Here is a 23,040-nt window from a genome sequence, read left to right as displayed (position 1 = left end):
CCTGGGCTCTACTCCCAGCACTGAAACACACATAAGTAAAAATAAAGTACAGAAGACCCACTAGGAACCCTAGGGAACGGCCTTAGGGATTCAAAAATAGCAAGGGGAGGACGCTCAGGGGCACTGTCCTACCCGTTTTTTAGTACCCCAAAAATCTCCAGGAGGCAAAACCGATGTAATAGCACAGAGGATTGAGCCAGGCTGCAACCATCGTCAGCACAGTGGTGTCCGGAGGTGACCCTGTGCTCTGGTTCTTGAGTTTTTTTTACAGGTCCCTTTCTGGTCCAGTGCTCCCAAAGTGGGGGCGCGGGGCAGGGGGTCCCAGTTTGGCACGCACTTATTGGTAAAGATACATAAGAAAGTCTAGTGTCCTAAGGTGATGGGCTACAAAAAGGTGCCAAGGGCACCCATGGCTCCAACTCTTTTTTTGATCTTTTCTGTTTACCTCCTTGCTGAGGGGAGAGCCCAGTTCAGTTCAAGTTTCAGCTGAATGTTCCATCCTGTGCTAACTGACTGTGGCTAGAAGAGCAGAGCGGTAGTGCGGCAGGGCTGGGGCCTCTGGCCTGGTCTTCTAGTGACCATATCTCTGGTAGGCAGGGAGGGAATGTGGCAGGGTCGGCCCTCCCTGCAGGTGTTCCGGGGCCTTTAAGCCTGTATCTTGAAGCCTTGCCTCAGGGACCCTCAGATGTGGATTTTAATTCTGTCTGGTCTCTCAGCACTTCCCTGAGACCCCAGGGGAAGCCGCACGAAGGGAGAGTTAGTAAGATCCCACCAACTTCTTCAAACCCCAGGCCTCAGGCGTCACCTTCCAAAAAGCGAAGGCTCCACACCTTTGTAGGGCCTGAGGGAGGAAAGGGGGGATCGCTGGGCCAGAGGTCAGGAGTTGAGAAGCAGGAGATAAAAGCCACATTGTTCAGTAAGTTGTGATGATTACCCACTCTCCAGGTATACACACACACATACACACAGACACAGACACAGACACACAGACACACACACACACACACACACACACACACACACACACTATGTACTCACTTCGACTTTCCCAATGTCTCCAAGTGACTAGATTTCCACGGCTCAGCAGCAAGCTTGTATGTAAGAAGCATGCTCAAGCAAGTCTCTGCCCATGATAGTGGACCTTGAACATATCAGATTCAAAGGCACATGTATGCGCATTTGTGCTGAGTAGCGCTGAGGACTTGTCATTTGAGTTTTTTAGTTTATTCTGTGCAAGCATATGTGTGTGGGAGCATTGGGAGTGCATGTGTCATGGTGCACGCATGTGGGGGTCAACGTTTATGAGTCTCGCCTTCCACCTTGCTTGTTCTCACAAAGGGGAAACAAAGTTAGAATTTAGTTTAAAGGTCATCATTGGCTTTATTTTCACTCATGAGAGGGAACAATGTATCCTTCCATAAAACGGAATGGGAGCAGCAATGAGCCGAGGACAGGAGGTTGTTTTATAGCTGAAAGCCGGAACAATATTTAAAACCTGGTTTTGTTGTTTCAAAGCAACTTTCCTTGTAAGCTGGGATGAGGAAGGGAGGGATAGGAAGAGCTCAGGAGGCCGCCTAACCCAGGCAATCCGGGAGGTGGGGGCACGAGGAGTGCAGGTCAGAGAATTACGAATTTGAGCCAGCCTGGGCTACATAGTGAAACCTTGTCTTAAAAAAGGAGAGAGGGGCTGAGTGTGATGATGGCATACAACTTTAGTGCCGGCACTTGGGTGACAGAGGCAGGCAGAGCTCTGTGGATTTGAGGACAGCCTGGGAAATGTAGAAAGACACTGTCTCAGAAAAGAAGAAGGTGGCGGTGGGAGGGGGAGGAGGAGGGGGGAGGGGGAGGGGGGAGGGGGAGGGGGGAGGGGGAGGGGAGAGGGAAGAGGAGGGGGAAAAGGAGGAGGGGAGGGGGAAGAGTAGGAGGAGGGGGAAAAGGAGGAGGAGGGGAAGAGGAGGAGGAAAAGGAGGAGGAGGGGAAGGAGGTGGAAAAGGAGGAGGAGGGGAGGAAGAAGAGGAGGAGGAGGAAGAGGAGGGGAGGAGACTAAGTGGTTAACATGGGGTTACTTGAGGTAACCTTTTTCCTCGATCAAGGCAGAAGGAATATGAAGTCAACTGAAACTTTCTTGTTTGGGAAATTGGCTGTTATCTCTCTGTTGATCCTTTCTGGGTTTTGGTTGTTTGTTTCTAGGGTTCTTTGGAGGAAAGATAACAAGTTAATTTGGATTTGACTTTGAGCAGCAGTGACTCCATTTTGATGTCAAGCTACCTGTTGAGTCCTGGGCAGAAATTTAGTCTATAATGATGGAGTCCTGTAGTTTTTATTTGGCAGTTCCCACACTCTGAGGCTGAAGGCTGAACCATCCAGAGCAGTGCACAACTGCTGAAACCAATAGCCAGCTGGGTGTGGGCTGTTTCTTATTGACAGTAAGATGGGCTGTTCCTTATTGACAGTAAGAGTCAGGCTTTTTGCCCTCAAATTTTTGTTATTAATAGCTGAACTAGGATTATTATATCTGGGAAATTATGGATTGAATTTACTCTGCTAATATTTTCCCTATTGAAACAACCTCAACCTCAAATTTAATTAACTAACTAGCTAATTAATTAATATCTCTATTTGGGACAGTGCTGGGACGCAAACCCAAGACCATGCTCATCCTAGGCTACACCCTTAAGCTCTACACCCTAATGTACAATTTATATATTTTTTTACTTTACTGTCTCACATTTGATTGGAAAAGACTAAAGTATAAAGTCAAAACAAATGCCTCAGATGTGTTGTTTTGGATGGAGCGTGGGAGAGGGAGCAGGGTTCAGGAAGGTGTGTGGATATTCTGTGGTCACTGGAACCTGCCGTCTGGCCCTGCACTGTGGCGTCTTCTGACCTCCAGGTTCTAATCAGAAAGTGAAAGGGTGTCTCTCCTTCAGAGCCACAGTTTCTCAGAGACGAACCTAATCCGACTGGTTCTCAGGGAACTAAGTCCCGTGTCAGTCAGTCTAGCTGTCCCGCTGAGAGTTCACTTGATCATCTCCCTGAGCCTTCCACCTCCTCTACTAATGCCCAGTTCCTGGAAGTGAAGAAAGTGGGAAGGCCCCTCATGCCACACTCCGGAGAGCCTTAAGTCAGGCACCACCCGGGCGCAGCTGGTGCTTGACGGCCCTGTTGGAACACTCAGCTGTCCAGCTTAGAGCTGTGATGCTGGGCTGCTGTTTCCATGGCAACAAACGTAGGCTATGAGTTTCCAGTGGGTGTTTATTCTCCTCCTTCCATCCTCTCCCATCCTGCTTCCTTCTTGACCGCCCCCCCTCAAATGTTCCCTTTTGCTTTCATACAATATGTCAGTGCTATTGTTGCCATTGTTACGTGTAGGTTCTGCACATGAGAGAAAATATGCAATATTTTGTCTCTCCCCTGTTACTCTTTTTGTTCCCTCTTGCCTTTAAGCTCCTGTGCCGCCATGGTCCTCCTTTCCTTCTGGCCTTTATCTACTGGACTTAGCATGCGCTCACAGTCCTTGCTGGCTCTCAGGCAAGTGATCCTTAAGGCAGAGTCACCACCTGGTGTTTGAGGCGCCATTTACAAACGGGGAAAATGGAGCTCAGAAAGGGAGCTGGTCAAGGACTCACATGAGAGGGGCATCATGCTTCCCCCCTGAGGCTGGCCCTGGGGACACTCCACTGCGACCATGTCATTATTATAAACGGTTGGGTTACCTCATTGGATGCAACTACTACCTTCTGGAGCGACTCAGCCTTTGCCCGCATTCATTTACATAGAGACACCTGTCTGCCTTAGTGCTCACTGGTACCTGATTCTCGCAGCTGGGTGTGTCTTAGGTGGAGTTCCCTAGAAGCAGAGCTGGATGCAGGGATTGTTGCACAGATGGTTTCTGGAGGGAGGCGCTTCGCAGCAGGGGGATGGATAGGCAAAACAACAACAGCTGCCTCCACCACCACAACAACAAAAATGTGGGCCCTAAATCTCACTCCAGAGATCCCTCACCTTGAGGCAAGAAGGCCTTCTCCAACCACATCTGTACATCATGAGCAATAGTTGCTTCCCAGGGAGAGGGCACAGCAGTTCTCAACATGTGGGGCATGAACCCTTTAGGGGGTTGCATATCAGATATCCTGCATATCAGATATTTACAGTACAATTCACAACAGTGGCAAAACTACAATTATGAAGTAGCAATGAAATAACTCTGTGGCTGGGGTCCCCACACCCTAAGGAACCGTGTACTAAAGGGCCCCAGTGTGAGGGAAGGTGAGGACCACTGGGGTAGATACAACTTCTCAGGCATCTCCAGGACAACGAGGAGGCTCTAAGCCGTTGGCAGCCGGTGCCCCTAACAACCAGGGTTGGGGTGCCTGTCCTGGAAAGTGGGCTCCGGAGGCGGTGAGAGCATGCACCTGATGGTCTGTGTGTCACCCACTAGCTCTTTCTGGAAGGTCATCCTGATAAAAGCCACCTGGTCCTGTAATAATACACTATAAATCTCACGTGGCTGGCGGCATCAAGTCAATACCGAGGACTAATTGCAAGGTCTAATTTATGGCTTCTTCTTTATGAGGCTTCATGAATCTTACTCACATCTTCCTGTCTGGGCCCTGGCTGCTTAGTCTGAGGCCATACTAGGTAAATGCTAACCCTCCTCCGTAGCTCCCGGCTCTGAAATACTTACTTTGAACTTGAAGTTTTCCTTCAGTGGTGAGTTTCCACTCCCCTCCTCCAGCCCCTAACAAAACCAAACAGCTAAGTGATCAGAACCCAAAGGTCACGTGTCCTGCTTAGCTTTCCAGCTGAGTGGTCCACACAGCGAAGTCCTCTGATGGGTGGCATCCATGTTCCCCTGAGCCTGGGAGAACTACAGTGGCTGTGGTCTACCAGGACCTACAGAGTCAGAATCATGGAGGTCAAAACCAGGCGCCTGGGCTGTCACCAGTCCCCAGAGGATTCCTACACAGGCTCACAAGTTGTCCTTTGAACATGGCTCTGGTTGGGATCCCCGCATTCTCATACGCACATCCTGCCTGAGAGCATTGACTTACTCGAGTGTGATGTCACCACTGACTCTTTTCAGGTTCCTCTGATGGTTCCTCTGATGGTTCCTCTGATGGTTCCTCTGATGGTTCTCGCAGGTGGCCAAGGAGGAGAGGCGGCGGCCATCAGTTAGCTCATCTGGGTGATAAAAATCTTAGCACCAGCGTCACTTGCCGGAGTCTGTTCTTTTCCCTCTATGACTAGTCAGGTTTGAACACACGGAGGGAGGGACTGCAGTGGATTTTGCAGAAAGGATTGCTTGCCTTATTTTGACACAGATCCTCTTTCTGAAAACTGTCAACGAAGCTAAAAGAAAGCTTTCACATGTTTGAGCAAAAGTAAAAACATAACAAACATGGCCTCTCTTTGAGTCTGTGTGAGCCGGGGTCTCACAGGCTTGCCCTGGCGGCCCTGGATCTCCTGGCTTCAAGTGATTCTTCTGCCTCCACCTCTTGTGTAGATGGCATTTTTAGGTATGCATCTAGGTTATAAATGAAACACAAAGCTGTTTTGATCTGTGTAAAGCCAAGACACTGGGGCAAGGGGTGAGTGGGGTCCCTCGCCATCCTGGTGCCCTCATTCTGTCTCCACGGCGGTGACAGAGGTGACATCACGGGGCAGCTGTTTCTCAGGACTGTCATCGCCCACATGGACAATCTCATGTCTCCTTTCTGCAATCCTCCCCAGCCTTGAGGCTTTATCCCGGACACGCTCTGGGTATGTGTTTGACGACGACTGAAAGCAGTGCACACAAAGCCTGTGCCTGTGGACACAGGAGCAAGTCTGACATTCATACAGGCTACTCCAGACTGTGCTGGGGACCTGTTTTCTCAGAGGCAGGAAAGGTATCAGTGCTGAGAGTGAGAGAGAGAGTCCCCAGAGCCCAGCAACCTTGAGCCAGAGTTTCAGTACTCTCCCTCACGGGCCCTTGATCAAGATCTGACCTCCTAATCTTTTTGGTGTTGTGTTGTGTTTTGTTTTTGAAACAGGATCTCACCTGTAGCCTTGGCTAGCCTGGAACTCACTGTGTAAATCGAACTGGCTTCCAACTCAAAGAGGTCCGACTGTCTCTGCTGAGATTAAGGCCTGTGCTCCACACCTGGCTGCCTGGAGTTCTAGATCCCTCTAACTCCGTTTCTAAGTGTTAGAACTATCCGTGCAGTACAGCTGTGTACTTAGACCAGCGCCCAGATGCTTCTTTAAAAGCAGCATCATAGTACCTGCAGAGCAGTCCTTCAAGGACGACATGATGGAGTGCTTGCAAAGCCCAGCAGCTCCATGCAGCGTTGGGCCTCCGTTTTCTCATTTCCCACCTAGAATTAAGTGCTGCCATCAAAGGAGGGCAGTGTCACTTGTTGGTTGATATGATTCACAGACCATAAAAACCTCCCCATTAAAGGATATGAGTCATTCAGGGGTTTTTCAGTGTATCCATGACACTGTGCAGTCTTCACCGCAGCTACCACATGCCTCAGTTCCTACGACTTGCACAGATACCTGGTACCTGTCTGTGGTCGCTGGGCATGTCCCTGTCCTTCAGTCTCAGTCGCCCACCGACCTGCTTTCTCTCCCTGGGACTTTCCCCATTCTGAACTTGTGTAATGGAGTTGGATGATACTGTGACCTTAGCTCAATGCCCCTTTGTCCCCCACCAGAGTGTGTGATGAGCTTACACACCTGGCTCTTCTCACTCAGCGTGATGCTCTCCAGGCTGACCATGTGGTAGCATGCCGCTTTGTGGCTGAGTCATGTAGCTTACCCACTTATCATTAGACACATTTTGGGTTGCTTTTTTGTTTTTTATGGTTTGATTTTTTTTTTTTTTACTGTTTATTTGTGGGGTTTTGGTTGGCTACTGTTGTGGAGATGGGGTTTCCCTATGCAACCCTGACTGGCCTTGAATTCACAGAGGTCTACCTTGCCTCTACCTCCCCACTACTGAGATTAAAGGCATGTGCCACCACACCACACCCAACTGTAAAAAGCTTTTAGGGCATGCACTTGTTGGCTTTTATGAACAATGTCACCTTGACTTTATGAACAGCACCATTGAATTGGGATATTGTTATTACCTGTAACACTGGGATAAAGAATGCTTAAGGTTGTATGAAGAAACAAAAAGCAATCATTTAGGTACAAAACAAATATCCTCAAGTGTGTTTTACCTGTAAAGCACAACAGAACTTTGTGTTTGTCTCAAATGCTTTTAAGCGTTGAAACCTCAGGCTTGCCGTAGCTGAAGTTTGAAAGACTGGCCCTCCAAATAACAAATAGTTTATGCCCAAAGATAAACAAACATAAGCCAAGCAGTATTTATGGTAGTCAGGTCCTTTTGAAAATAGGGGTAGAATGAAATAAAATATGTCTTCAAAACCTTGAGATAGAAGGTGGTGACCTCAGGGGTGGTACACGTGCTGGGACGTGTCTATACAGCAGGCTCCTGGGAATCAGTCACTTGAGCCCTGTCCTTTGCTTTCTTCTAGCATGGTGAGACACGAGGAGGATGGTGGCTATTCTGAAGACAAGGATGGGAAGACATGTCCCCGAGACTCTGGCTATGACAGCCTCTCCAACAGGCTCAGCATTCTGGACCGGCTCCTCCACACCCACCCCATATGGCTGCAGCTGAGTCTGAGTGAGCAGGAAGCCGCAGAGGTCCTGCGGGCCCAGCCTCCGGGGGTAAGCCCCAAGACTTAGGAGAGGGCGAGGCAGGCGTGCTGCCGCCTGACAGAGAAACGCTTAGAGACGGCATCGCAAAGTCCTCCCCAGCTTCTAAAGGGAGTGTGGGTCCCAGCACAGATGTCCAATGCACTGCAGCGAAATTTGGGGTCCCAGGGCAGGCTCTAGGAGTACATCCTTCCCAGGCCTGCCTTCCTGTCTTCATTCTCTCAATTATGGGACGGTACGGCTCAGCAGGGTGCCAGGGCATCAAAGGAAGGAGAAGCTCTGGCCAGAGGCCCCGGGCCTGACCTTCTGTGTCCGGTTCTGGTTGCCTGGGTCCCTGGTTGCCTCTGGTATTCTCCTTTCATTCTTAGTCTGCGGACCCAGTGGACCCAGTGGGGCCCAACCATTCATCTGAGGACACAACCTTAAAAGGCTCGACGACCACAGACTCGTGCTCGCAGGTGGCCAGTATTTCCTTTGCCTTTCTCAGTCGCTTGCCACGTAAATCAAAGCCTAGGTCTGTTGCAGCAGCTACTACCCATTCAGGCCCATTGCTTCCTCTTATTCAGGCCACTCACTGTACAGCTAGACCAGGTCTGCAGTCCTGGCACTTTGAAAGCTGAAGCAGGAAGAGACAGGTTCAAGACCATCCTGGGCAATGGAGAAAGACTCTTTAAAAAAAAAAAAGAAAAGAAAAAGAAAAAAGGATAAGGCTAGAGAATGGCTCCATAGATAAAGCACTGCTTTAGAATTTGAGGAATCGTTTAGAATCCCCCAGCCAACTGTGAGCGCTGGGTTCAAGCGAGAAGCCTCACTAAATAAAGCATAAAGTGATGGACAAAGATACCTGATGTCAACTTTGGGCTTAAATAAATAAATACCACAGCTCCAAAGGAGTTCCTTTAAAAAACAAACAAACAAACAAACAACAAAACATCATTCAGTGGCTGGCGTGGCCTGTGTTGTTCACTGAGGTAGGGTCTCTCTCCCATTGTAGCTATGTAACTTCTAACACGCTGTAGTGAGTGAAAGGAGCGGCCCAGTGATGGAGTTTCACCAAGCGCATTTTCCGCGCCCAGAACCCACAGGTGGCTGCCGTAGTGGATGGCCCCGGATGCAGCCCTCTCCATCACTGCAGACCATCATTTTGTGCGATGTCTGCCTCCAAGCCAAACACAAACACAGTAAATCACAGATAAAATAAGGCTACAAGCATAAAGCTGGATACAAAGTAACTAAGCCATACCTGGGTAGCAAGAAGAAAACTGTATCATTAGCTAGCTGAGGAATGTCATAGCAGCAGGGTACAAAACTCAGCTTCAGAGTCCTGCCGCTGGGGCTGGGGATTTAGCTCAGTGGTAGAAGGCCCTGGGTTCGGTCCTCAGCTCTGGGGGGGCGGGGGGGTGGACAGAGTCCTGCAGCTGCCAAAGCTGTGTCGCTACTTGTCCTTCCAAGTAAGTCTGTCTGTCTGTCTTTGCTCTGTCTTCCCTCCTGAAAACAGAAACAGACAGGACTAGAAAGTCCACTAGAACACACTCAGGGCTTTGTGCAATATTGATCATCTTTGGAGAGAATTCCTTGGCCAGCGTACTGGGCTCGACTTGGTCTGTATGGCCACAGACTTCTTCCTGTGAGGCTCTACTTTATACCGGTTGAATTATGGGCTTGTGTGTTTCTGCCAAAAGTTCTAACGTGGGACATCACCAGGCAGTAATTCCCCACCCTGCCCTGCTCTCATCCTGGGGTAGAGCATAGCTATTCCTGCTGAGACTTGCATGAGGAACACGCTACCAGAATATTCTCTCTATCCACCTACCTGAGCTCTTGACAGAGCCTTCCTGACAAGATGGGACAGGCTGAGGACAGGCGCCGTGTGGACCAGAAGCAAGGATGAGGATGAAGGAAAAGCAGGTGGCTAGAAGCCCAGCCCTGGTGGCATGAACACATTAGAGATGATATTGCACCCTTCATTAAGCAAGAGGCAGAGGTTTGTGGGCTGCTCTCTAAGGAACCAGAGAGTAGATATTGTTGGTTTTTCTAGTCATACGGTATTTGTCACACCTACACAGCCACAGGCAAAAGCAGCCACAGTCAACACACAAAGGAATGCGTGGCTCTGCTTCAATACAGATTTACTCATGGAAACAGACTCAGGTTGGATGTGTTCTGCAGGCGTGGCTTTGTCAGCCACCGTGATAAGGCTGCAGTGTTTTAGGCAGCAAAGCCTGAAGGGAGCACTCCTGATCTCTAATTGGTCCCCAGGAAAGACCCCACTCTTTGAGACAGGGCTTCCCTGGATATCCTTGGCTGTCCTGGAGCTCACTCTGCAGAAGGGAGGCTGTGTTTCATCCCTGTCTGCCAACAGCTGCCTCTCAGAGCTTGGGCCCCTACCCCAAACACACTCACCCAGGATGCTATCTGGGGAGCCTCTGCCTTCGTTTTAATCTGTCCCAGAGCCCAGGTTCTTAGGTGCACAAAGCACATGAGTCCCATGGATGCTCCATGGGTGCTAGGGGAAAATGAACGCTCAAAGGGATTTCTGGTCACTCCTTCTCCGATAAGCATCACAGGCACTGTAAACATAAAGAGAAAAACAAAGATCGGCTGGGAAATACTGTAGCAAGACAGAGAGACAGAGAGTGCAAGGTGTTTGAGTCCAGAGGAAGGAGATAATCAAAGAAAAAGACAGTATAGGATTCTTAAAGAAGGGCCATTCGCTACAGACGGGGACCAGGACTTAGCAGAGGCCACCACACTGCACGACTCACTACAGAGGGGACCAGGACTTAGCAGAGGCCACCACACTGCACGACTCACTACAGGGGGGACCAGGACTTAGCAGAGGCCACCACACTGCATGCCTCACTACAGGGGGGACCAGGACTTAGCAGAGGCCACCACACTGCATGCCTCACTACAGGGGGGACCAGGACTTAGCAGAGGCCACCACACTGCACGACTCACTACAGGGGGGACCAGGACTTAGCAGAGGCCACCACACTGCACGACTCACTACAGAGGGGACCAGGACTTAGCAGAGGCCACCACACTACACGCCTCACTACAGAGGGGACCAGGACTTAGCAGAGGCCACCACACTGCACGACTCACTACAGGGGGGACCAGGACTTAGCAGAGGCCACCACACTGCACGCCTCACTACAGGGGGGACCAGGACTTAGCAGAGGCCACCACACTGCACGCCTCACTACAGGGGGGGACCAGGACTTAGCAGAGGCCACCACACTGCACGCCTCACTACAGGGGGGGACCAGGACTTAGCAGAGACTACCACACTGCATGCCTCACTACAGGGGGGACCAGGACTTAGCAGAGGCCACCACACTGCACGACTCACTACAGGGGGGACCAGGACTTAGCAGAGGCCACCACACTGCACGACTCACTACAGAGGGGACCAGGACTTAGCAGAGGCCACCACACTACACGCCTCACTACAGAGGGGACCAGGACTTAGCAGAGGCCACCACACTGCACGCCTCACTACAGGGGGGGACCAGGACTTAGCAGAGGCCACCACACTGCACGCCTCACTACAGGGGGGACCAGGACTTAGCAGAGGCCACCACACTGCACGCCTCACTACAGGGGTGGACCAGGACTTAGCAGAGGCCACCACACTGCACGCCTCACTACAGGGGGGGACCAGGACTTAGCAGAGACTACCACACTGCATGCCTCACTACAGGGGGGACCAGGACTTAGCAGAGGCCACCACACTGCACGACTCACTACAGAGGGGACCAGGACTTAGCAGAGGCCACCACACTGCACGACTCACTACAGGGGGACCAGGACTTAGCAGAGGCCACCACACTGCACGCCTCACTACAGGGGGGACCAGGACTTAGCAGAGGCTACCACACTGCATGCCTCACTACAGGGGGGACCAGGACTTAGCAGAGGCCACCACACTGCACGCCTCACTACAGGGGGGACCAGGACTTAGCAGAGGCCACCACACTGCACGCCTCACTACAGACGGGGACCAGGACTTAGCAGAGGCTACCACACTGCACGCCTCACTACAGGGGGGACCAGGACTTAGCAGAGGCCACCACACTGCACGCCTCACTACAGAGGGGACCAGGACTTAGCAGAGGCCACCACACTGCACGCCTCACTACAGGGGGGACCAGGACTTAGCAGAGGCCACCACACTACACGCCTCATTTGACTTGTAGACCAAGTGGATGATGCTTCCTGGAGCTGTGAGGACTTGACCCACACAGCCGTGGCGTCAGGCCTGCCTCTGCACTGACAGAGCCCAGTGGTCTTGACATCGATGCTAGAAAGTCTAAACCATGTAGGTGAAGACCATGCTGAGACCTGGAGGGCTGGGTGAGCCCCCGAGCACTCCACCATCTACCTCCCAAACGCAGCAGCCATTTTTTTCCTTCTAAGGATTTTTGCCATGTGTCTGACTTGACACATCTCATTTTTCAAAAGAAGCTAGACATTCATATTTAAAAGCAAAAAACTAAAACTACAAAACAAAAAAGCCCTGCTTTTTCACTCTTAACAAATTCAAATTCCTCTCTAAGTCATTGCCATGAGCCAAATTAGCCAGCAAACTCCCAGTTTACCATCTACCGTTTGAATGTGTGAACTTTGTTTAGAATTGGTTTCACCCACGATGTCAGCTGTTTGAGACAGGAGCTAAGACATCGAACCTACCATGGAACCGTCACCAGATGGCCAGTGACTCTGCAGACAGGGGATGGAGAAGGCTGGGTTCTTCTAAACTCTGAGCTCCTTCTCTATGGAGTGTCCTGCACCGAGCTGTATAGTCCTACTGGGAAGGGTGTTGGATCACATGTAAGGAGAGCTATGTACCCAGGTCTCCTTCTCCTTGACTTGTGTTTTCCTTCCTTCTCCTAGATCTTTCTGGTTCGTAAATCCTCCAGGATGCAGAAGAAAGTCCTCTCCCTTCGCCTGCCCTGTGAATTTGGAGCACCTCTCAAAGAGTTTGCTATAAAGGAGAGCACGTATAGTAAGTATTCCCCCGACAGTGGGGGCAGGGCTGGCAGGCAGGAGCCTGGCATTGGACGCAGACAGACGTGTCTGGTCCTGGCATTCAGCTTTTGGCTTCCTCATCCCTACAGTGAGGTGAGGTTAACCTCTGAGTGCCTCATAGGCCAGCTAAACAACCTGTGCATACTGTGTGTACCCTGGGCTTTGGCACATGATAGGGGCTGAGTGTAAATGATCTTTCTTGTCCTGTCCTCAGCTGGGCACAATGTAGATTTGGTGCCTAGATTTGCTGATGACTAAACCTCTGGGGAGCTGCAGCAACAGAGGCCTCTTACGAGATCGGATGCCAAAACGTGTGTCTACACATCTTCATGAATAAATAAGCCTCAAGCACATGAGCTGCCTCCAGGGAGTCACTGTTCAGTCTCCTATGAAAGGCAGTTGATCCGAGATGAATCCAGCCCTGTGGGCAGATGACGAGCTGGAGATTTTGCAGGGAGTTGATGCCTAGCACTGTCAGTTTCCTTTCTGTTGTCGACTTTCTGGTCATAGAAAATGTGGAGTGTCAGGAGGCCAAGTTTTAAATAAAAGAGGGAACACACAGTTCTGAGGTACTGCCAGTCTCCAAGAAGAGACCAGGAAGTGGATCTGCACAACAAAGTGGGGAGATCTGCAAATTCTAGGTTAGCAAGCTGAGGGGTGAAGGCCAGGAGAGTGGAGTCAGGGAGCCTGTAGGATGGAGGGAGCGTGACCTCGTCCTTGCTTTTGAAGTTGCTGAGGTTAACTGAAGGGCAGGCTCGGGATTCCGTCACCCTGGTGTCCAGTCTCCTTAAGCCAGTGACCTTACATAGAATCTGTGGAAGTGACATTTCTGGTGTAGGAAGCCCCTGGCTGCATGCATGATCTCCTTCTGGTCCAAGTGTGAACAGGGGACTCACACAATCAGGGGTGCCTGGGAAACAGGTCCACCTGAGCAGGCCAAACCTGAGGAACAATTAAATGCAGTGGGAGAGAATCTGGCTTCACGTTTCAGACCCACTGCCGTTTTAAAGACAGTGAGTGTATAGGAAGTGAATAAATAAGGAATTTATGCCAAATTGATTCCATTATTCAGGGTTGGCTTTTAAAAGGCCACTGGCCCAACCAGCAACAAGTTCTCCTGACTTTTAAATCCCTCCCAATTTCCAAAGTTCACCCTGACTAGGAAAACACCTCCTTTCTTCTGAAGCACACTCACTGTCAGTGAGCCTCCGTGCCCCACCCCCACCCATTTACTGAGTTCCCTGAAACCACAAGTTTTTCTTTTTTTTTCTTCCCTCCATCAGATTCTTAGACTTCAATCATTTCCCCCTAACACTCCCCAAGGGACTTCAAAGTGACAAAAAGAATTAGTTTGTACAAAACATTATCCTGTCCATAATGACACAGTGTAGGCCTGAGTCTCACCATAATGATATCTACCCAGCAAGCCTGTCTCCTGTACAAACTGGGATGGGACAAGGACCTACTACAATAAAGAACATTTCAGCATTATTTCTGGATGATGTATTAGACACCACCACACACTAGTGTATAGCTCTTTCAGATAAGATATTCCATTAAAAAACAAATTCTGTTCTATTCTCATCCTGACCGGCAAGGAACTGTTATTGTTCATTTTGTAGGTGAGATGAAGGTGGTTGCCCACGGCACGAGGCGTGAAACAAGCCACTCGCTGTCCCCACTGTTTGGAAGCCATACATGTGGCAACAGCTTCTTGTCCGAATGAGTGTTTTATTTGGGAGTTTATGTTACACTTGGCCAAGGGAGAGGACAGGACATCAGAGTCTTTATATAGAATGTAGCCCAGGACTGATTTCTGGAACCCTTAAGCTGACCTCCAGGTTCCTGTCCCTCTGCCCTGTGCCTCAAAGGAAGTATGGCACTGGGAGACCATGACCTAAGAAGGAAGGGTCTCAGTGGTGGTGAAGGCCCATGACCTAAGAAGAGAGGGTCTCGGGTGGTGGACCTTTGACCCACTGCTGCCGAGTGTGTTGGTGACTTCTCACTGCAGCTATGGGAGCCCTTGCTCCTGTCCAGCTCTGTGTTCCGATCTTCAAAACAAACAGAAAGGTTGTGCAAGTGAGTGTTTACCAAGCATGGAGCATGTGCTGAGAGTGAGTCAGGGAGGCCGCCCTCAGCCTCCTGCCTGTTTAAAGCTGGCTGTCAGACAGGCCCCCTCACAGCTGATTTGGATAAGCTGCACAGTAGTCTGAGAGGGTGGAGATGGGCCTGCCTACATTGCATTAGAGGCCTTTCCTTCCCAGACGTGCTCAGGACCACTCAGCCGCCTTCTGAAATCTCTCTCTCTCTTTTTTTCCCCCCAGCCTTTTCCCTGGAAGGCTCAGGAATCAGCTTTGCGGATTTATTCCGGCTCGTTGCTTTCTACTGCATCAGCAGGTAAGGATGCTGACTGTCTCATGACTTGAAGGGCCTGCTTGGTGTGTGATACGATCTGGACTTTGGTCTGGAGAAGGCTGGTCACCTGCGACACGTCAGGGAAGGATTTGCCGCTTCAGTAAGATGTTCTGCCCACTCCAGTACTAGGCTTAAGATGGCAACAACTGCGTGGCTCTCCAGGTGCAAATTCTCATGAAAATGGTTGTTTCTTCAAGCTGGTCCCATGGCTCCTGATGGCCAGACACATTGATCAGGAAACATACCCACAGGCATACATAAACACATGCCCACATACCAATATACCCACCTGTATAAACACATGCCTGCGCAAGAACATAGGGTTGGGGGGGGGGGCAGGGAGACAGACAGACAGACAGACAGAAGCCACATGGAGCCAGCATTTTCACAGTGATTAAGCAAAGAAACTCTTGCTGCCTTGCCTGCTTCTCTCCCTCCCTCCCTCCATTTCCATTCTTTAGTTTATTTTATGTGAATACGTATTTGCTTGAATACATGTCTGGGCGCTACATCCTCTTCTGGTACCCACGGAGGTCAGAAGAGGGCATCAGATCCCCTGGCACTAGAGTTATGATGGTTGTTAGCCACCGTATGGGTGCTAGGAACAGAGCCCAGGTCCTCTGCCAAAGCCATAAGCATTCTTAATGGTTGAGCCAGCCCTTCAGTCTGGGCCTTGCCCATTTTAACCAGGCAGAGCCCAGCATGGCTTCCTAGCTTTTCTGTTGTCTCACTGCAGTGGCTACAGGGACATATCTTTTCAGAGATCACAACTCACAGTTGTCTCACCAAGACCTGGCGTGTCACTTGGGTTTGGCCCAGTTTAACTTAAAGATTAGACTGTTTAGCATTAATCATACCTGTTGACTTTCTCTGCCAGGCATGGCAGCTAAGCTCTCAGGCTAGCTGAAGCCGCACAGAAAGTGGCTTGAGGAGGAGGAGGAGGCGTCTCCAGAGGGGACCCTGGCACTGAGGGTAGCTCCCAGGATGGACAGTGCCTTCCTGATGAGCCCTCCCAGGAGGATGCCACCTGCTTGCCAGGGTAGGGTCAGAGTCCCTGGAGCCTGTGTGCTTCACTTCTAAGTATCTGAGGTACAGCTAGCTCATAACTCCTCCTTTTCAATGGAGATAATGAAGACATCACTTAGCTGAGTACTGTGTCATTTCTCTTTCTTTGGCATTTTAAAGTCTGGCTAAATACATCCATATTTAATGCACACATATAATAATTCAAGTGCAACAGTCAGAAGCTGTGTTGTGGTTGCAATGTTGGTTGTCACACAGACCTCTAAGAGGTGCTGCTTTGGGGGCAAAGCTTAGAACAAAATACAATTTTTTAATGTAATTATATCCTGACCATTCATAAGTATATTAAAATTGTGCCCCAAAAAAACGTCTTAAGAAAGATTTTAGGGGGCCAGGTGTGGTGGCGCACACCTTTAATCCCAGCACTCGGGAGGCAGAGGCAGGCAGATCACTGTGAGTTCCAGGCCAGCCTGGTCTACAATCTGAGACCAGGACAGTCAAGGCTACACAGAGAAACCATGTCTTGAAAAACAAAAACAAAAAAAGAAAGATTTCATGGTTCCATTCTTTGTGAGGTACTGTCTTGGGCAATGAGATCATCTAGGGTACCTTGTGCCACATAACTAAAAGCCAGTAGAACCCCAATCATATGACAAATTACAATCCCCATCTCTAAAAAGTTTAAAAGAAATGTGTTACTCAAAGCCAGAAGACCTTTGTAGCCCCAGGACACAGCCTCAGCAGCGCTCCCACCCGCAGGAGACCACACGCGGTCCAGTCTGAAGCCACCCAGGTTACAGATGACATCAGGCTGACATGGCAGCCAGAGGTGAAGCTGCCGATTGCTCACCTCCCAACTTTGCCTTCTGGTAACTGTGCTATTGTTGGGGAAAGAGCCTTACGCTTACAAATACCTGGCAGCCACAGAGAGATCCCATCTCTGCCCTCTACACTCAAAAGTAGGCCAGAGCACATACTGGAGTAGCAGGGTGATTAAAAGTCATAAAGTACGTGAAGGCTGTTGGCACATTACTAAGCATAACATGTGCTTGAGGTACCTTCAGGAAGATCCCAGCATCAACACTTTGCAGGTAGAGGGGCCTGAGAGTCATTTTCCTTTCTTTTGCTTTTGTTTCTCCTCTGATGCTCCTCGCTGGCATTCCTGGTTGACAGAATTCAGTCTTACTAAAATATTTCCAAAATCTCCTACTTGGTTGCTAGAAGAGCTCCTTCCTGGCACGGTCCCACCGGTGTTCGAAGGCTTGGTGCGTCACAGCGATAGCTGCAGGATTGCGTTAGTCTCTCCTAGTCCAGCAACAAAGCATACAAAGCAAAGATAAAATAAGCCTAGGTTGTGCATGTACTGAAACTCTTGGCAGAAAGTTCTGCATGTAAGATGTCAGCTCTATTTTGTTTGTTAGGTACAAACTTTAACATCAGGGCTGCTTTTTTAAAAATTCAGTGTAGCCGGGCAGTGGTGGTGCACGCCTCTGATCCCAGCACTCGGGAGGCAGAGGCAGGTAGATCGCTGTGAGTTCGAGGCCAGCCTGGTCTACAAAGCGAGACCAGGACAGTCAAGGATACACAGAGAAACCCTGTCTCAAAAAACAAAACAAAACAAATGAGGTGTAGATAAGAAGGAAATGCACGCGCACGCGCATGTGTGTGTGTGTGTGTGTGTGTGTGTGTGTGTGTGTGTGTGTGTGTTAAGATGCTTGGTACTCCAATGTGAGGTGGCTCGTATACAACATTTAATTGTCTAAACAAGCCAAAACCTACAACCATATATTAACAAATGCCAGGTACACCTTCATGTCCTCTGTCATTAAGAAAACCGGAGCCAGTCAGATGGTGTTTAGGCTCCAGGCAGCATGCTGAGCTAGGTAAAAGCCTAAAATAACCACAGGTTGGTTTTGTGGCCTGTTCCTTTTCTCCATATTGCATACAGAAAGTCGGTTTGAATGGACTGAGTGTGGTTTTACAAACGTGTGTGTGTGTGTGTATGTGTGTGTGTGTGTGTGTGTGTGTGTGTGTGTGTGAGTGTGTGTGTGAGATATGCTTTGGTGCCACAAATCTCCAGTTCCCATTAGTCTCCTCTTTAGAGTAGATTCAGGGTCCCCGCCCCTATGGGACACAGAAGAAGCTGTTCACACTCTTAGGTAAGGCGTGAAGGCCTCATGGGAGCAGGAGTTGACCAGGGCTGGACACTCTCGGGAGAAGCAGCCTCCTGACTTCATATGCAAGCACGGTAGAGTTTCGGTGACACTGTCCGGTGTCGGGGACGCCCATGCATTGTTATTTTCATTGACTGTGCAGCTTTGTAATTGACTGTCAACACCTTTAAGGGCTTCAGTATTCTCTGGTCATCCAGATTTGATCTAGTTCATTCCAGAATGTTGCTTCATCCTACCATAAACAACAGGATAATTTGGTGTGTGAGTTTCTTCAACAGAAACTTTCAAGACAAAAATTTTTGAAGACAAAATACAGGCAGATGCTCCCATTCCTATGGCTCACTAACTGTGTGCCCCCCACCGTCCCCCGCAGTGGCTCACTAACTGTGTGCCCCCACCTTCCTGCACAGTCAACCTCCCTGTCCCGGGCCTTGCTCACCTAGCACTCCCACTCCTTGGAATTAATTGTCTTCCCTGTGTGGTTTACTCACTGGACACATCTTTTTCTGTTTCCATGTGTATGTGTATAGTATGTATGCATTTTGCATGTGTGTGGGTGCATGTGGGCAGGGGTGCACATGCATGTATGTGCTCGTACATGTCAGAAATCATCCTCAATGGCATGCCCACCTTACTCATTAAGGCAGGGCCTATCAGTCAAACCCAGTGCTCACTAATATGGCTCTTTTCACCAGCCAGCTTGCTTTGGGACTCTTTCACCTTGGCCGTATGAGGGTGGTGTTACAGGGGCCACCTACTCCTCTGGCATTTACGTAGACACTGCAGTTCTAAATTCCAGTCCTCGGGCTTGTGAGGAAAGTGCTTTAACTATTGAGCCATTTCCTGAGCCCACTGGACCGTGTGTGTGTGTGTGTGTGTGTGTGTGTAGTATATATATTATATTACATAGAATCTTTTCTTTTTAAGATTTATTTATTTATTATGTATACAGTCATCTACTTGCTTGTACCCTTGCAGGCCAGAAGAGGGCATGAGATCACATTATATAGATAGATGGTTGTGAGCCACCGTGAGGTTGCTGGGAATTGAACTCAGGACCTCTGCAAGAGCAGTCAGTGCTCTTAACTGCTGAGCCATCTCTCCAGCCCATAGTCTCAATAATTATTTAGGAATCCTGGCGAGACTAAAATCATCTTTTTCTTATTTGGCTTAATTTTTTTTTTAATGTGTGAGTGGGAGGGGGTCGGGGTGGCGGTGTTGGTGCCATGATGTGCATGTGGATGCCGGAAGACAGCGCTCTGGAGTCCGGTCTCTCCTTCCACCTTTCCATAGGTCTCAGGGATCAAGCTCAGGTGGCCACGTCTGCGCGGCAGCCACCTTTATTCACTGAGCCATCTCACTGGCTGGCCCTTTTGTATTTATAGTTATTCTGTTTTGAGGCAGGCTGTGCTGGAATGTTCTGTGTAGCCCCTGCTGGCCCGGAGCTTCCGATCTTCCTGCTTATGGCTCCCTATCACAGATGTTGCTGAGGTTGCAGATGCGGCCCCCACAGCACCTGGCTTCCAGGAGCCTTTGTTTCCCCATCGCACACTCTCCTCTCCCGTGGTTTGTGTCCCTCCCCGTAAATTCCATACGCAGCATGCTTGTTGTATAGCCTGTTGGTGTTCATCGCCTGGCGCTCCATTCTGGTAGGGACCCAGGTTCTGTTCCTGTGCCAGAGCAATGTCTGCTTCTCATAGCCAATACTAAACATTTATGGAATGAAGAAGTGAATAATTATTTTTTCTAAGGCCAAAACCACTACTAAATAATAATAATAATAATAACAACAACAACAATAATAATAGTAACAACAACAACACCTTTTTGTTCAGGTCACCGCTCTCATTGAATGTACCTTTCTCCCAGGCAGGGGCTTATGCCGTGCTAACTTTATGAGTTCCTAGAACTTGATTCTCAGCCTTGCATATGAACTGCTGGTCTGCCTTTACCATTTCTGAGAAACACACCATGGTCCATGCATTAGCTCCCGAAGACTTTATACCCTGACCATCCATGGCAGGCCCCTGATGTCAGCTTGGCACTTTTCCTATTAGGCTTGCTGCTCTCTGGGGCCCCTCTGCATAGGGCACAGCAGCACATGGTGCCATCTTCTTTGATGGTTACTGGCATGCGGCTCCTGAAACTTGCCTTCAAAGATTGGCAAGTGGCATTCGTGGCCTGGGAGCCCCATGCAGACCTCCTGAATCTAAGTATGCCGTATGTGATATAATGAGATTCCCTGGGGATCCCTGGGAACATAAAAATAAAAGTTAGAGTACATCAGCCATAAAATACAGTAGAGACTTTCATCTCCAGCACACAGAGGTTCCATGAGCGATCTCCAGTTGGAATATGGCACAGTGAAACTGTACTCGAGGAGGCCAGCAGATTCTTTCTGAGAACCTGCCCTCTGGACTATAGTAGGGACTGATGACCAAACCTTCCTGTCTAGCGAGTTCAACATTGATATAGGCACCTAGCCAAGCAGGGGCCATGCATGGGAGGAGTGACGGATGTACCAGCATATTCAGACACTCTGGCATTGGCTCTACACACCCGATGCTACCCAGCAGGGAAACTCGATCCTTGGCGGATTTCGTCAAGCAGCCCTGTGTCTTGACCTCTCCCCAGGGTGATAATTCAGGAGAGAGTCGCCAAAAGAGAGAAGCGCTGGTTGGATTGGGTCTGGTGTCAACTTGAGATGTTCTGGGCAGTTTAAGGTGAAACATTCCTACATTGAAAATGAGTGCAAGAGTCACCAGCCACGTGATTACACACACACACACTCTCTCTCTCTCTCTCTCTTGTTTATATCAGGGACGTTCTGCCATTCACCTTGAAGCTGCCTTATGCCATCTCAGCAGCCAAGACGGAGTCTCAGCTTGAAGAACTAGCCCAGCTGGGACTAAGTAAGTGGATGCCCCATGCATGGGCCTATCTTAAAATGAACCCATGAGTAGGGGGTGAGGGTGGGGGCAGGGGCTGCCAGCGGCTCCACCACTACATGTTTGATGAATGAGTCCTACTTCTGTGGCAAAATGCAGCTCTCAGAACCTCAAGGTTCCCGAGTCACACTTTCTGGGACTCCTTACCCAAATGTTCATCCAACTCTCAGATAGTGGAGCTAAGTGTGCCTGGGTAACCCCTAGCTTGTCCCATCAAATTAATAAGGCTCCCCAGATGTAGAGAGCCCAGCATAAGCACACATGGCCTGTCAGGGTCTTCTCTTCTCTCTTTCTTTCTGTTTGTTTGTTTTTAGTTTTTGAGACAGGATTTCTCTGTAATAATCTTGGCTGACCTGGACTCACTTTGTAGACCAGGCTGGCCTCGAACTCACAGCAGTCTGCCTCCCGAGTGCTGGGATTACAGGTGTGCGCCACCTCGCCCCTTCAGGGTCTTCTCTTTCTGTAGTATCTTGCTGGGGCTGACTGGGGGCAGGGGGCATGTGTGGTACATCACACCTCCACAGGCATGGCTTTTATCATAAGTGGCCCACAGACACCTGTAGCACCCTGGTGCCCACGAGGAGGGTCAGGATGAAGGTGTCTCGATGACACCTGTGTTTCCACCCCTCCTACTCAACCCCCAGCCTGCTGCTGTGAGCCGTGGCCCTCATGCCACCAAAGGTCCTTACTCCAGCAGCTGGGACTTACTTCCGGAGTCTGCCTCTTTGCCTTCCCCAATGCCCCCCACACACACACACACCCCACTTCTGCCAGACGGTTGCTGACAATGGACCAACACACACAGGTCACCTGGTTTGACTTCTTCCCACCACTTTGGCACGGTCAGTGTGGGCTTAACTCTGGTTACAGATTTCCCTCCTAGTAAGGGGAATCTTTTAAGATTCTAGGACTTTGATCTTTGGATAGCTTGACAGTCAGACCACAGTATAACACCTCATACCAAGATGTCTAGAACCTAAAACACACACACACACACACACACACACACACACACACACACACACACACACTGCACCACCACCCCCTCCCACCCCCTGTAGAGATGAGTCCCTTGAATGCAGTTTTCCTCTTTGTTGGGTTTTAATGCTGAATGTGTAAAATCTCAAGTAGATTGTGTAACATCCCCCAGGCCCAGCTGCTGGTCCTACCTCATAAAGGGGAACTTGGAGGCCCGTGGATTCCTTGGCTGGCAGCCGCCTCCTTGGAGGGCACTCGGGAAAAGCTGATTGGAAAGGGCGGGCGGGTGTTGCCCTCTGGGCTGAGTGGAATTTTGAAAAGCAAGCTCAGTAGCTCTGCGCCCTTTGTGAGCTTATCCTGGCCCCATTCCAGCTTTCTTTGTCCTTCTTACCTGTGTGTAGGGCTGGGCTGGAGCTCTCTGTTGGCTCTGCCAACCTTTCTCAAAGGCTTTGAAGGTGAGAGGCCCCTGGAGTCATCCTGTGAGCCCATAGCTCTGGGCCTGGCTGCCTTTCTGCCCTTTCCAGTAAGGGAACATGGTGAAAGGGGGAGGGGACGAGGATCAAAGGAAAAAAGCAGACCCCATGTTAAGCCTCTGTTGCCCTACAGTATGTGAATGTGCGTGTGCATGCGTGCGTGCGTGCGTGCGTGCGTGCGTGCGTGTGTGTGCGCGCGCCCGCGCGCGTGTGAGTGTGTGTGTAGGAATGGCTCAAATGCAGTATATTTACATTCTTTTCTTCACTGATTAATGACTTTCA

The 23,040-nt window shown here is 49.9% G+C and overlaps 1 protein-coding gene and 1 long non-coding RNA gene across 9 annotated transcripts in view; one reads left to right on the top strand and one right to left on the bottom strand.

Annotated features, from left to right (window-relative positions):
* Window positions 1-23,040, top strand: part of RIN2 (Ras and Rab interactor 2) — a 233,823-nt gene that overhangs the window by 180,709 nt on the left and 30,074 nt on the right. For 5 of the 6 annotated variants that reach the window (XM_084777856.1, XM_084777851.1, XM_084777852.1 and 2 more), the window contains 4 exons: window positions 7,530-7,725; window positions 12,613-12,724; window positions 15,072-15,144; window positions 21,180-21,271. In XM_084777856.1, coding sequence (XP_084633982.1) covers window positions 7,530-7,725; window positions 12,613-12,724; window positions 15,072-15,144; window positions 21,180-21,271 — 473 coding nt within the window. Of the gene's footprint in view, window positions 1-7,529; window positions 7,726-12,612; window positions 12,725-15,071; window positions 15,145-21,179; window positions 21,272-22,060; window positions 22,150-23,040 lie in introns of those variants that run through there. The other variant, XM_084777855.1, reaches the window with a different exon arrangement.
* LOC311595280 lies at window positions 9,106-23,021 on the bottom strand. Of its 3 annotated transcripts, XR_014778389.1 has the most exons (5): window positions 22,677-23,021; window positions 22,477-22,586; window positions 20,919-21,093; window positions 17,244-18,591; window positions 15,326-15,374 (listed from the first exon to the last, which is right to left on the bottom strand). It is a non-coding gene; the product is annotated as an uncharacterized lncRNA (long non-coding RNA). The 3 variants fall into 3 exon arrangements; XR_014778390.1 differs by lacking the exons at window positions 15,326-15,374; window positions 22,477-22,586 and adding an exon at window positions 9,106-10,283 and having other exon boundaries at window positions 22,677-23,020; XR_014778391.1 differs by lacking the exon at window positions 22,477-22,586 and having other exon boundaries at window positions 22,677-23,019.

The sequence above is a fragment of the Acomys minous genome (genome assembly GCF_964271855.1).
Source record: "Acomys minous genome assembly, chromosome: 3".
Classification (NCBI taxonomy): domain Eukaryota; kingdom Metazoa; phylum Chordata; class Mammalia; order Rodentia; family Muridae; genus Acomys; species Acomys minous.
The sequence above is the reverse complement of the archived record's forward strand: the minus strand, read 5'-3'. Positions and strand labels throughout refer to the sequence as shown.